Source organism: Rattus norvegicus, chromosome 18 (assembly GCF_021556685.1).
Source record: "Rattus norvegicus strain SHRSP/BbbUtx chromosome 18, alternate assembly SHRSP_T2T, whole genome shotgun sequence".
NCBI lineage: Eukaryota > Metazoa > Chordata > Mammalia > Rodentia > Muridae > Rattus > Rattus norvegicus.
Window position 1 is genome coordinate 56,319,714 of NC_141551.1, and position 13,719 is coordinate 56,333,432.

At 53.3% G+C, this 13,719-nt stretch overlaps 1 protein-coding gene across 3 annotated transcripts in view; it reads right to left on the reverse strand.

The window, feature by feature from the left end:
• Positions 1–589: 589 nt before the first annotated feature.
• Positions 590–13,719, reverse strand: part of Tcof1 (treacle ribosome biogenesis factor 1) — a 33,408-nt gene continuing 20,278 nt past the window's right edge. Inside the window, 10 exon segments of one of the 3 annotated variants that reach the window (NM_001395127.1) lie at positions 590–1,018; positions 1,255–1,304; positions 1,720–1,814; positions 2,655–3,182; positions 4,736–4,919; positions 5,499–5,581; positions 6,001–6,223; positions 8,322–8,440; positions 9,337–9,520; positions 13,439–13,546. In NM_001395127.1, the coding sequence (NP_001382056.1) occupies positions 1,278–1,304; positions 1,720–1,814; positions 2,655–3,182; positions 4,736–4,919; positions 5,499–5,581; positions 6,001–6,223; positions 8,322–8,440; positions 9,337–9,520; positions 13,439–13,546 (1,551 nt within the window). In that variant the 3' untranslated portion in view covers positions 590–1,018; positions 1,255–1,277. 3 annotated transcript variants of the gene reach the window in all.

Here is a 13,719-nt window from a genome sequence, read left to right on the forward strand (position 1 = left end):
CAGTGAGTCAGCAGAGCCAAGGAGATGCTCTCTGTATTCTGATCTAGACCTGCACCCCACACTTTGATCCACGCTTGTAAATGGGTCCGTGCCAGGTGTGGTGTGTCCTAAGGCTCTGAGCACAGGGTCCCCAAGACATCCAGCCCACTCCTCTGTACTGTCTTGTTGAGGTGAATTATCCCAACACACAGTTCAGCTCTGCTCACTTCTTGCCATCGCCAGCCCAAAACTGTCCCCCGGATAGAGGAATTCCCCACTTCCCATGCCAACCACCACTGTTCGCCACCCCACATCGTAATTCCTAGTTTCCAAAGGCCCCCTGCTCACCTGTGCCATCCACCGGGTACCTGACCCACCTTCAGTTCCTCTTACTGCTTAGAGGCCATCTCCTTCAGGGAGCTCTCGCTGTATCAGCTCCCTCCCTGGGAAGCTTCACTGAGCAAACTGTCCTACTCATAGGACCTAGGGCCTTGGCATGCAGTCAGGAAGGAACCCTGAGTGCTGGCCTGTGTGTGTCCAGGGTCACTATATTGTCTGTCCTAAGTCGTCAATAACAGTCCAAGTCCCAGATTCACGGGGAGTGAAAACCTTTATATTTAAAGTCTTTTATTTTGAGTTCTTTTTTAAAAAAACAAAACAGTTGGAAAAACTGATGGAACAAGGCCTCAGGATAAGTCAGGGATCCAGGGTATGGGATGAACCACACACAGGACCTTGCTGAGTCTGCAGAATAATGTGGAGGGAGGTCCCGAGGCCTCTGCGCATGTTGATTTGAAGGGGGAGAGGCAAGTCACTTAAAAAAATATATATACTGTACACATCTCATGTAGTACTCAGAGGGGGCGTGTTCTTGTCTCACTTCCTCCTGGAACTGCGGCTTCCCTGCAGGCTCACTGGCTTGGCTAGCAGCAACGCCAGCCATCACCTTCTGCCGAGGGAGGGCAAATTAAAAAGTCCAGTCCCAACTCACAGTGCCCAGAGGTCAGAGGCCTGGGGATGGTCACGCTCTGCCAAGACTCTAGGAGAAGAAAACAAACCAGGCTTTGGTCAGCTTTCCTGACCCCTTTTTCTCCACAAAAGGGAACAAAACCAAGGGAGGGGCACCAGCTCCTTAGCCAGTAGACTCGTTCAGGGTGGACCCTTTGCATGTTGCTGCGGTATCTACAGTCCCAGACCTGAGGAAGGGAGTCTCTCTCCAACTCCCTCCTACTGGGCCTACCTAGCTGCCCAGAAAGGTTGGACGCAGTCAAGTACCTGTTCTATGCGCTGCCTGGCCCTCACACAGCAGGCTCGGCTGTCTTCTTCTGTGGGGAGAGAAGGACAATAAGCTATCAGTTCTGTGGGTTCCCCTTACCACCGCTGTCCCACAGGTCCAGGACAGGGCTCCCTGGAGGCAGGGGTGGTACCTCATGGGCTCTCTAAGGATCCACACTCCTGTAAGTGTAAGGATCCAGACCTGCTGCTACCAGCCCTGGCTAAACAGTCTCTGATCCCATGAAGCAGACAGTTGTTTCTTCAGTGGGCTCCCCACTGACCAGGACATGGAGGTCAGGCACTTTCTCACCTGAAAGCTGCCTGCAGAGGTCTCCCCCACCACCCGTCCCCAGCTCTTCCTCACATGGTCCGTTAGGACCTGGGACTGGAGAGGTGGCGTGGACCCAGTGTTGGAAGGGGAAGAGTTTAAATTCCTGACCCAGACCCCTCCGGTACACAATCTACCTTCTTCTTTTTCTTCTTCTGGACCGGTGAGGCAGAGTCCTTGGCTGGGGTCTTTTTTCCTTTTTTCTTTTCCTTTTTTTCCTTGTCTTTTTTTTCTGAGGGAAGAAAGTGAGCCTCCTGAGCAATAGATTTTGATGGGCCAGCTGTCAGGAGGCCCAAGACAGCTCCCAGCTCCTACACCACAGGGAAGCAGGCCCTGATGGGGCCAGGATACCGTCCATGTGCCTAGCTCCATTCTTCCTGTCTGTGGACTACACAGACTGGCCTCAATACTAGCTATGCAAGTTCTCTACCACTGAGCTACATATCTATATATAGCATGGTGGTGTGCCCTTTTAATCTCAGCACCCGAGAGGCAGAGGCAGGTGGATTTCTGTAAGTTCGAGGATAGCCTGTTCTACATACTAAGTTCCAGGCTGGTCAAGGCTACACAGGGAGGCCCTGTCCAAGCCAAGACTGAAGAGGGGACCGCCCAGCACTGGCGGCCTTTCCTTCTCAGAGCCTGTTTTCCATTTAGAAAATGGAACCAGAACTCTGCCAGGGCAACTTGGAAGCCCCGCTAGTGCAGGTTCCGGCAGAAGGGTAACAAATGGGTGTTTTCACTGAAGAACTGAATCCTAGAGTAAAGATGGGCTCTGGATAAGTACACAGGACAGTGCACACCCCTGGGACTGGCCGTGGACTCTGCTACTGACAGGCCGGAGCAGAGAGCTCCCTGTTCCTCATCTTGTGGAGTTGGGGTTGAGTTTGTTTTCCAAAAGCCCAAGGCTAAGTGCTGGGCACTGTGAGGAGCTGTGGGAGCAGGGCCAGCTCTATAATTTACTTTGCCACCGGATGCCTGCCACTCTGGACAAAGCACTTCCTGGGCGCTTGTCCCTTGTGGAAGGAATAAGATAGAGACGGCCACAGCGCATGCACCGGAAGCAGTCACTTACTCTTACTGGATTTCTTCTTTTCCTTCTTGCTCTTCGGGTCACTCTGCTCTCCACTCTCAAGCTTTATCCCCAGCTTGCCTTCGGGCTTCTCCTTGGCTCCTTGGGGGACAGGAGACCCCTTCCCCTTGCCACCAGCACTCCCTTTGTTTAGTTTTGATTTTGCCTTGGAAGTCCTGGAGGCCTTTTCTGGGGAACCAGCACTTGTCCCAGCCGCAAGCTGCTGCTTCTTCTTCTTGTTCTTTGGGGCCCCAGCTTCTACCTGGTCCCCTGATAGTTTCCGTTTCTGGCCCTTCTTTCCACTCTCCTTGATGGCCTCGGTGGCCTTCTGCCTTTCCTGCTCCAGCAGTTCTGTCAGGACCTTCATCACAGAGGCCTGCACCTGTGCCTCACTCAGGGGCCAGGGCTGCTCCAGGAGGCGCTGGGTGATGCTGTTCGGCAGTGTCTGTGCCGGGGCTGGTGAGCTCAAGGTGCTCTTCTTGGGCTTCTTGGGCTTCTGAGGTGTGGATCCTGAGGAGGCCTCTTTCCTACCTGTGGATCACAGGTCTTAGTGGTCACAGGTCTGAAAAGCTGAGGGACAAACTTGCACAATATATGAGAACTGGGGGCAGGGTGTGTGTGTGTGTGTGTGTACACTTTACAACTGCGTAAGTGGGAAACTGAGGTCCAGGTCACTCTGCTCCATCTACCTCCTATGCTTAGGCAAAAGCCTTACCCAAGTTCCATCTGCGGATCGACAGAGACCCCAGAGTGCTAAAGAGAGGGCCTGAAGTCTGCTAATGAGACCATACACACACACACAGAGACACACACAGAGACACACACAGACACACAGACACACAGACACACAGACACACACACACACACACACCAGGTGGGACACGAGTGACTCTTGTTCTAGGACTGCCTTTATCAATTTAGTGTAGGGTTTTGACCAGCCAAGCTGTTTCCCACTGTAAAGCAAGAAGCTAGACACGCAATGGTGAACTATGTGGATTCTAATACACGAGAAGGTCCTATAGACCAATGCTCAGCTCCTGTCTGTGGACACACAGTAGGACCTTAGTCCATCAAGGCTGGGGCAAGAGGCAGATTGGGGGACCTCTGAGTATGCTGTGTATGCATGCGGTGGCTGACTAAGCAGGTTTACTGCCTGCCAGAGTGGCTTCTGGTACAGCCTTTGTTTAGAATTTTTCTACGCCTCTGCTTGCCTTTGATAATTGTGTGCTGACTACACGTGTAAAAAAAAACCTTCCACAGCCCCCTCGAAAACGTCTCCTTGTCGCTTGCACCCGCCTCTCACATAGACAAGAACACTGGGGAAGAAAGTGAGCAACAACTCCGCCCCTGACCCAGCACCGGGACGCTGAAGTCACCGGCCCAGAGCTTTGGCCTGGCACCCCTTCTAGCTTCCCAGGCCACAGAAGGCTTACATGTTGGGCTCAGGGGTTAAACCCTAGCAGTGTTTGCCTGGAGGAGAAACTGACAGAGTGGGGTGGGGAGTGGGATTGGGGTGTTATGTAAGGCAGGGGTGTGGGCACTTGACAGTCCCCTCCCCTGGGTCCCTCCAAATGTCATGTGACAATTTTCTTTATGTTATGCTTTTGACCAGGCACGGTGGCATTACTCTTGCCTTGTGTGGTTAAGACAAAGGGGCCTAGGTGGTCAGGAGTTGTCAAGGCTGCAGAGTGAGTCAGAGCAGCCCCTGGAGGCCAGTGCATCATCTAGGGTCTCTTCTATGTACTGAATCCTCTAAACAAGGCTGCTGGCTTAGTCTGAGTCATTCTGAGTCCCTATACCCAGTACTGAGAAGTCAGTACAGACAAATGGAGGCCAAGGCCTCCTCCACAAGCCCAGAGAAGTAACTCCAAATGGGTGGGTATACCTGCTCCCAGGCTGCCTAGAGCTGGCCACCTAGGCCTGGGCGCCAGCCTCATTTGAGGTACTGCCAGCTCTCAGAGGACCCCAGAGGCTCCAACATGAGAGACTCTGATGGGACACAGACAAATGTTGGTGGCACTGTTGCTGCCGATGGCTAGCAGGGACCAGCCTTGCCTCTCCATGTCCTGCTGTCCCCTACTCACCGGTTTTACGGAGTGTGGTGTCTGCAGTGGAGTCTTGGGATTTTGATTTCTGCTTGCCATCTGGGTTATCTTTGGTGGCTGGAGCAGAGGAAACCAAGGGGTTGGCGTCTGGCCTAGGAGTAGCTTTTGAAGGCTGGGAATTGGCCACAGTTAAGCCGGGAGTCACATAACCTGAGAGGAGAGACTGAAGAAGTCCAGTGTGAAAGACGCAGTGCGCCCCTAGCCATACTCCAGGGGCAAGGCCTGCTCAAGGGCATCAAGCGTATGAGGGGCACACTGAGCCCACAGGGAATATCGGTGTGGGCCTCCCAAACTACGTGAGTTAACGCACACTAAGGTGCATTAAAGGGGACTTTTGCATTGCCAATGGACTATTACCATCATGGAAAATCAATACCTTGGGCTGGTAAGATGGTTCAGCGGGTAAAGGCGCTTGCCACACGAGCCGACAGACCTCCCCATGCACCTGGCCCCCACACGCCCACTTCCCACAGAGGAGGAACTCACTAGCCTGTCCTGTACAGGGAAGAGCCTTAAGAGAGACTAAGAAGTAGTCTTCTCTGGTCATGTCTTAGAATCCATCTGGATCTCTCCCCTGGGCCCCAGAGCACGGGGCGAGGCTCTATCCGATTGATTAGGGGAAACCCACTGGCAGGACCTTACCGAGGCCCCTGGCAATGGGAGTCTAGACATTCTATCCAAGGGGTGGCTCAAGCCTAAAGCTGCAGCTCCAAGCTCCAGCCCTCACTCAGGCAAGTGTTACCTGTGAGGGGGCCACCATCTCGTCGTCGCTGGATTCTGTAGGGGTCTCCTCTACCACAGTTTCCTTCTGGGAAGCGTCTGGATCTAGTGTGGAAGCAGAGGTTTCCTATTGAGTGTTGAGTCCCTGGCTGCCTGGTTAATCAGGCTCGGCAGAGTCCCCCAGGAAGCCTTGGAGGCCTGGGTCTCTCTATGTTCCTCATCCTCCTGTATGAAGCCTCCTGTTTTCACCCATGCTATCTGAAGCACCTGGCCTGACACATGGGAATGGCATAACTTCCCCTTCTGGTTCCTGAGGCTCCCGCTTCTCTGCTTTCCCCTGTATAGTCCTCGGACTTGGGGCCTTCAATAACGGGAGCTTGATACTAAGAAGCTGCCAGCTGTCACACAGCAGTCAGGTCTTTGAAGTCCGTGACATCGTGGTCACCCCAGGGGATAAACAAGCCCAGAGCCTACAGTTCTACCAGGCTGTCTCATCCCTTGCCCTCTCCTCCGGGAGTCCTCACCCAGCCTTTGGGACGACTTGGACATCTGGGGTCTCTTGGCATCCTCCTCGCTCTCTGAAGAGGTGTCACTGCTGTCCTCTGAGCTCCTGGGGGCTTTGGGGTAGCCTGGGGTAAGCTGCTGCTTCTCAGCAAGTTTGGGGTCCCCCAGCTTGTTGGTGGTTTTGGACTGGGCAGGTGTGCTCTGGGGAAGCGTCACGGGGAGTGCTTCCATGGCACTGCTGATCTAGTTTGGTAAAGACAGAGTACAAGCGAAGTTACAGTGAGAGGGACGAGACAGGCCAGGCTCCAACATGGGAAGTACCTCATGGCTTCCCATGACTTTTCCCATTGTGTTCTAGAACCACAGCTCCTCATCACGTACCAGCCCACTGAAGCCCAGGGAGGTAAAGTAAGGGCTGGTGGCTGGACACACAACCATGCTAGCCTTTCACTGAGTTGGGCAGAAAGAACCCAGCCACATAATGTGGAAGGAGAGTGGGGTCAATATGGTCCACACAGGTCCTCAAACACAAGTACCTAAAGGCTGATGGGACTCACACACATATGCCAGCAGGCCAGCACACAGGCTCATGTTGAAGCTGTGAGTAAAATTCAGGAGTTGTCGGGAAGCCTTCTGTCTTTTAATGTGACCGGGCCTCACCAATTAGGCTAGGCTGGCTGGTTAATGCGCCCCAGTATTGGGATTATAAACTCCTGCCACTGGGCCTGGCTTTCCCTGTGGTTACGGGAGAATGAACTCAGGTCCTCATGCTTGCACAGCAAGTGCTTTACACCTGAGCTACCCACTCTCCTAAGCTAACTCCCCCCCCCATCCCCCCATGCCTACTGGCTTTTTTTTTTTTTTTTTTTTTTTTTTTTTTCGGGGCTGGGGACCGAACCCAGGGCCTTGCGCTTCCTAGGCAAGCGCTCTACCACTGAGCCAAATCCCCAACCCCCTACTGGCTTTTTAAGAAAGAACTTTCAGCATCAGCGGGAGAGACGCAGAGTCTCTCTTACCCACTGATAGTACGAGGATGCTCTGAGACCCATAGATTCTCAGAACAGCATCCGTGCCATTCTGAGCCAGAAATGCCTGGCATGAGTAAAGAGGCAGGGAGGCTCAAGCAAGAGGAGCCCTGAGGCCGAGGTGGAGGACTGAGGAGCAATCACAGATGGAAAGATGGGTACCAGGTGATGAGCTATTGCTTTGTTCTCTGGAGGCAGTGGAGCTCCAACTCCAGTGGCCATCGCCTGCCTCCTCTGGTACGGGTCCCTAGCCAGGCAGTCCCCTCAGGGCACCCAGCCTTCTCATCTCGCTAGCAGTCAGGAAGAGCACATAGACAATAGACGAGCCTTTGCTAAACCTCCCATAGCTACAGACACGTACGTGCAGTCCAAGTATGGCCTGACCCCCTTGCTACTTCATCGTACCTGCCCTACGCGGATCACCTATGGTTCTAGAACCGCTGGGTTCCCTTCCTGCGGGGCAGGCTCTGCTCACGTTCTCAGAGAAGCTTCCCTGTTCCCTTTTTCTAAAGCAGGTCACCTATTATTCTCTGTTCTGTCCCTTTGCGACACCCAGCAGTTGGTGACAGCTAATTTATGCTGCTTTCCTCTGTTTAACGCTGTATCTCTGCTGGCTTAGGAGCTCCCTGAGGGTCTTCTACCTGCTGCAGTCTCAGTGCCCAGCAAGGCAGATGCTCAGCACCTTCTTACTGCCCACCGGTTCACACAGTCAGCGGCCCGATGCTCTTTTCAGGCTAGTTTGTGAAGCACCCAGGAACAGGGAGGCACAGCAGCCTCCCAAAGCTAGGAGGGGCTTCAGCACAGTGTTCTCCTGCCCCTCAGGGTGTTGGGTGAGCAATGGACTCTTCCCTCACATTAACAAACCCCATTAGGCCTACAGAGCAATGAACTTGGAATTGGAGGGCCCAGGTTCTGGCTGGGACCAACCCAGGTGGGATCTATTTAAACACTGTCCACTAGTCTTACACTAGATATTAATAATGCACTGAAACGTGGTGGCTAGGAGGAAATGGTAGGGTCACTTCCATTCCAATGCTGAGAGGCAAGCAACTCATAGTCACAGTTTCAGCATTTCAAAGCCAGGAGGAAGAGAACTAACCCACAGTCCGCCAGGCTGGGAAGACAGGGATTCCACTTGCCTTTGGACTACCAGCCTGCTCTTCCGGACAGCACCATGGGGATTTGGGAGCTTGCTCCAGGCCTTCATGACAGTGCCAGGGGGCTGGGAGCAAGCCACTGACTGGCATGCAACCTGATGGCACACATCAAGGCAGCAGAGAGTGACCCTACCACAGCCCTGTCTTACCCGACAGTACCTGAGTGGACGCTGTCTTTGGTTTCTTGCCTTTTGGCATCCGACTAGACTGCTCACTCTTGCTGGGTTGGGCGGCTGTTTGTGAGAGGGCTGTGGGCGTAGTCACACTGGTTCTGATGGCTGAAATGTAGGAGAGGGGGCACGTCGGGATACAGAAGTCCAATGATTCCCCAGCAAGGAATTACCAGACTACCCTTCCCGTAGCCCTGTGCTGAGCTTAGGAATGAAGCATAAGAGGGATGGCTTCCCCAAACCTTCCAGGCAGCAGCTGTCACCATGTCATTTGATAAGGCTCATGGCCTTCAAATGGCTGCTGTGGCAGTGACTCCAAGCCTCATCTTCTTCCTCTTAGGTGGGCTACTACTCCTAAGGAACATGCTGGGCCACAGTGAGACTGCTTACAGTCAGGACTCAGTGGGAGAGCTGTTGGGTGCTGAGGGAGATGTTTATCACAGCCCAACGTGATCTCATGCCCCCACTATGCACTAGCCAAATAAACAGTAGGAATCCTGCTGGCCATACTTAACGACAGAAATGTCAGCATCCTAATATATAACCGAAGATATTTACGCTACCAGAGGGCCTTGCCACATACAAATACACTCGTTCACCTTAGGTTCTGGGACGAGAACAAGTATAAATGTTACCCACCTTCTTTTTCTATGCTAAGGGGGTGGAAGCTCACTGCCAGGCTAATAGTGCACCCCACCAGTTGGCTATAGCACAGCTCTGTTTTAGACTAGCCTGGTCCCTGTAGCTCCCAGCCACCACAATGCTCCAGCTTTCAAACTTGGAGCCAGCACACAGAGGCCTTGAATATAAATCCTTCAAAAACGAGGCAGATGAGCTACCCTCCTCAGGGTAACAATGCAGGGCCTAAGGCTGAGCCCCTAGTCCTTCTCACCAATGCCTCTGCTAGGCCGCCTGTTTAGTGTCTGGTCCCTTCTGGTCTCAACGGGGAGGGCATGCATGGCAGGGGCCCCTCCTAGCTGAACAGCACCTGCAGCAACACTCACCAAGGGTGGGGGGTTGTGTGGCAGGAATCATGTCCTCATCCTCACTCTCGGAGGAGGAGCTCTGGGCAGTGCTGCCTGAGGCCTGGGCCTTCCTTGTGTTCACAGCCTGGTGTTGTTCTGGGGTTGGAACTGGGGCAGCTGGACCACGATTAGGGTTGACAGAAATTGGAGGGGATTTAATGGCCTTGAAAAACAGAAACAGAAACACCGAGCCCTATGATTAAAGGCTTGGTCAGGGGAAGGGGAGGGGAAATGGGTAAGGGAGGGTTTTATACAGCAAACTTCAAGGAGCAGGGACTTCCCACACCACTCCCACCCCATAACAACACTTCAGAGCCCAGAGGAGCCCAGCTGACCTTCACCGTGACCCCAAGGTAAGCTGCATCCAACCCCTGCACTGGCCTAACGGGAAAGCCTTACGTCCAGACAGGAAAAGAGGACTTCCTGGGCCACACGGCCACATAGGAAGCAAGGCGAGAACTGGAATGTCTGATTTAGCCTTTTTCTCCTGGTGACATTAGATGGCCACCTGCTAAGTGGGGAATTGTAAAAAGCATTTTCTGTAGCAGCCTGTCTATATGATTTCCCCCGAGTCTTATTGTTCCTACCCCCAGAGATGCAGATAGCAACCTCCCTGAGATGCATGCAGTCCCCAGTTATCCAGAAGTAGTTTCTTTAGTACACAAACTGCCTGGGGCAATTGGGTGGGTGGGGCAGGAAGCCAAGAGTCGACAGATTTAAGGGCTCAAGATGGTAAATACAGTATATGTGGGCCTTATTTGCTTCGAGACAGGTTTTGCTATAAAGACTAGTCTGTCCTTGAATGAAGACATCTACCTGCCTCTGCCTCCGGTGCTATAATTAGAGGAACACATCACCACGCCCTAACCTTATTTAGACTCACTCTTAAACAGGACAAGTATAAAAAAAAGTCCTCATCAGATAAGATGCTTTGGAGAAACAGGCACAAGGCCTGCTAGTCAGTCAACTTTCTAGCTGTAATATTATCTTGTGGTTATGCTTACAAGGACCAGGAAGACTCTTCCCTGCTCAGGCCTGGGATGGCTGAGGGTTGGGATAATGTGTAGGGCTCAGTTTTACTTTTTTTTTTTTAAATCTGGAGACAACGTCTCCTGTTGGCCTCTGACTCTCAGTATTCTTACCGTGTCTCCTGAGTGCAGGGATTACAGACTTGTTCTAACACGCCCTGATTCATTACTTCACCTGTGGGTCTGCTTTACATTCTCACCGAGACACAGAAGCAGTGGCACATCCTAGTACTGGGAAGGCCAGTTTGGCAGCGAACCAGATTCCCAAATATGTCACCACACACCAGGGGACTCCTGATCTATTTCCCTTCAAAGTCCCAGCTGATGAAGGCACAGAGACAGTAGTTAGGGAACTGGAATTCCACTTTCTACTCTCCCAATGCCAGAAGAACTGGTTAAGGGTGTTTTGTGCCCTGGCTAACAGAGGGCTGCCTGAGGCCTGCCGAGGGTTAGTCGGGTCTCGACCCACTACCCTGCCTGCCTGCTGTGCCTCACCAGGCCCCCAGCACCCCGGGGGCTGTGAGACAGGGAGAAAGCAACAAGCTTAGCACTATGGTACCCACCAAGTGTGGCTGCGCTCAGGCCCTCCCTACCCTGCCAAACAGCCTCCCCCGCGGCTGCTCTGATCTGCCGCTTCCAGAGCCTTCCTTCCCACGTGATGAGAAGGAGAAGGATGGAAAGTGGGAGAAGGCTTGCGGTGGAGGGAGGGGATCTATATATATGTGAGAAGACAGAAGAACAGATTGCTGGGGACCAAGAGAGGCAGCAAACCCACTGAGGCAAACAATAGCGTCTTGGAATGTTAAAAGCAGCTCTGTGCAGCCTCCTCCAGCCCCACCTGCCCACACCACCCCATCCCGATGCAGGGAGGGCAGGCACGGAGGAGGCAGCGGCCTGGCTGATGAGGTTGGGCTGGGCACAGGGGCAGTGTTCAGATCTGTAGCACCTCTGTTTCCTGCTCTGTGGTCAGTGCTGCATGTGGCCATGCCTAGCCGCCTAGCCGCTGCAAGGGCTACTAACCCCACCAGGGTGTGATCACCTGGGGACAGCACAAAGCCCAGCACGTGTGGGCTGTGCTTAGGTCGGTGGAAGAGACAATGCTGCCACAGCCACCTGAGCATCTCGCCTCGCTTCCCTGTGGGTGCTAAGAGCAGAGATTAGGGTATGGGGATACCCTACCCACTTGCAGGAATGATGCCTACAGAGGCAGGTTTGGGACGTTTTGGGCGGTGCCCACTGCCTTCTGTCTTAGCTGGACTCCTATCTGCTGTGCTCTTATTCCAGTTAGTCTGGGGCACAGTGAGAAGGTGGCGCTGTGCCGGCTGAGGGGACAGTCACCAAGAGCTTCTCTCAAAGCAGCCTTGTGGGGCTAGAGGTGCAGTGCAGTAGAGGGGGTGTCCTCAGCACTGGGACCCACCCCAGAAAAACGCACACGCATGGAGGAGAAAGAGGATTATTACCTGGGGGCTGGTTCACAGACCCTGGGCTGATCCTTCCCCAGGGGACTTAGAAATGACACTTTCTGGGGATGCAGCCAGGAGAATTGAGGTTTATAAACCCCAGTCTCACTCGGAGCCGAGCTTGATGCTCTCAGAGGAGAAGCACCTCATCCAGGAAGGCCAGCACACTGGTTTAAGACACGGGACTGGAAGGGAGCTCTCTGGGGACCAGGCAGGAGTTTCTTTTAGACTTAACCATCCAAGGTTTGACTAAATACTAAAATTTAGATTTTTACAGGTTTCCCATTCTGACTCAATAGCGACAGGGCCCATGGTGCATGATGTGGTATGCTACATGTCGATATCGCAGAATGGATCAGTCATGCTATTCATGTCTGTATGACCTCACATACCCATTTCTCTCTGACTTGTACCCACCCCATGTCCCAGCCAGCCTCAGCTGGAGGCCTACACTCCACACAACAGGGCTGAGCTGCCTAGGGCTGGGCAACTGTGGCCCTTTCTCCCACTAACAGGCCAATTAAGAACAACCAACCAGATCAGGGATCCAAGGAAGGAGCACCCCCAGTTGCCAATAGAGAAGTGCTCCATAAATGCCCAATAATGATGCAATCGTGAGTAGGCCAGGACTCTCCCAAAGGGAAAGGAGAGTGCCCTTCGCTGCGCCCATTTCCCTGAATTCTTTCTGGGAACCTGGATAACTACCGACATTGTTTTTCCAAAATAAGATTCTAGATCTTCAAGACTAAAGGACCACTTTAACAGTTCACTTTCAGGATAATGCTCACTTTAATTGTGCAAGCCCACTAGGCAGCCTTCCCTCCCAGCAGAGTCTGTCCATTAGAAGTGAGGGAGGTGCCTCAGAAAGACAGCAGAGCCAGAGGGCAAAAACCCATCCAGGAAGGGGGCCACAGGGACAGCTGGGTAGGAGGAGATGAAGACTGTCAGCATTTAAAAGTTTCCTGAGCTCTCAGAGGTACAGGCTCCTCTCCTTCAAATGAAAATACCCTGCTCTTTCAGAAAGAGGGCGGTGCTGTCTCTACAAGGGCCTGGGTTCACAGGGAGCTTGTACCATCTTGGTCGCCGTGTTAGGCCGGATGCCAGAGAAGGTATCCTGGACCTCACCCTTGAGAACAAGGCCAGGCAGGAGCAGGGACCAACAGTCAATGAGAAGGCATCTCAAGTTTCTCAGGCCTGACCTGGGGTGAGCCCCAGATTCCAACAAAGGTCGCAAGGGAGGATCTAGGTCCCCAACAGTCCATGGGGACCAACGAGGCTTGGGCAGCAGTGCTCTGGGTTCCTCAATCCTTGGCCTGGCAAGCAGGCAGCCAGGACAATGTGCCCTCCTAACAGTGCTCAGGCAGGGGACCAGGGACCATGACCAAGTCTATTTTACACAAAACATCTGAGTCCTAAACGGATCCTGGCCAGCATGGTAGAGCTGGGGATGTGAAGCCTGTGCCCCACCGCACCAGGACTGTTTCAGAAGACAGGTAAGAGCTGTGAGGTGCTGCCTGCACGTGGTGAGACCGTCCCTGAGGGGAAGATGCTCTTAGCAAAGAGCACCAGCCTGGCCCAGCCAGGGGAGCCTACCTGGCCAGATGGCAGATCCTCATCACTGCTCTCTGAGGACTCTTCTGTGCTCTTCTCTGGGGGTGCCAGACCTGAGAGTTTGCTTCTGGTAGACTGGGAGATACCATCCTTTGGAGGGGACAAGACTTGAATAAGCACACGACAGGGCCTCCCAGGTAAGGGGGGGAATGTGGCTTCAAGTGGCACTTCTTGGGCTGGTTCTCCAAGGACAGTGTGTGTGGCCTTCTGCATAAGCCTTTTCACAGGCCAGGTGGTCCAAAGCCATGGAACTTGTCAATCAG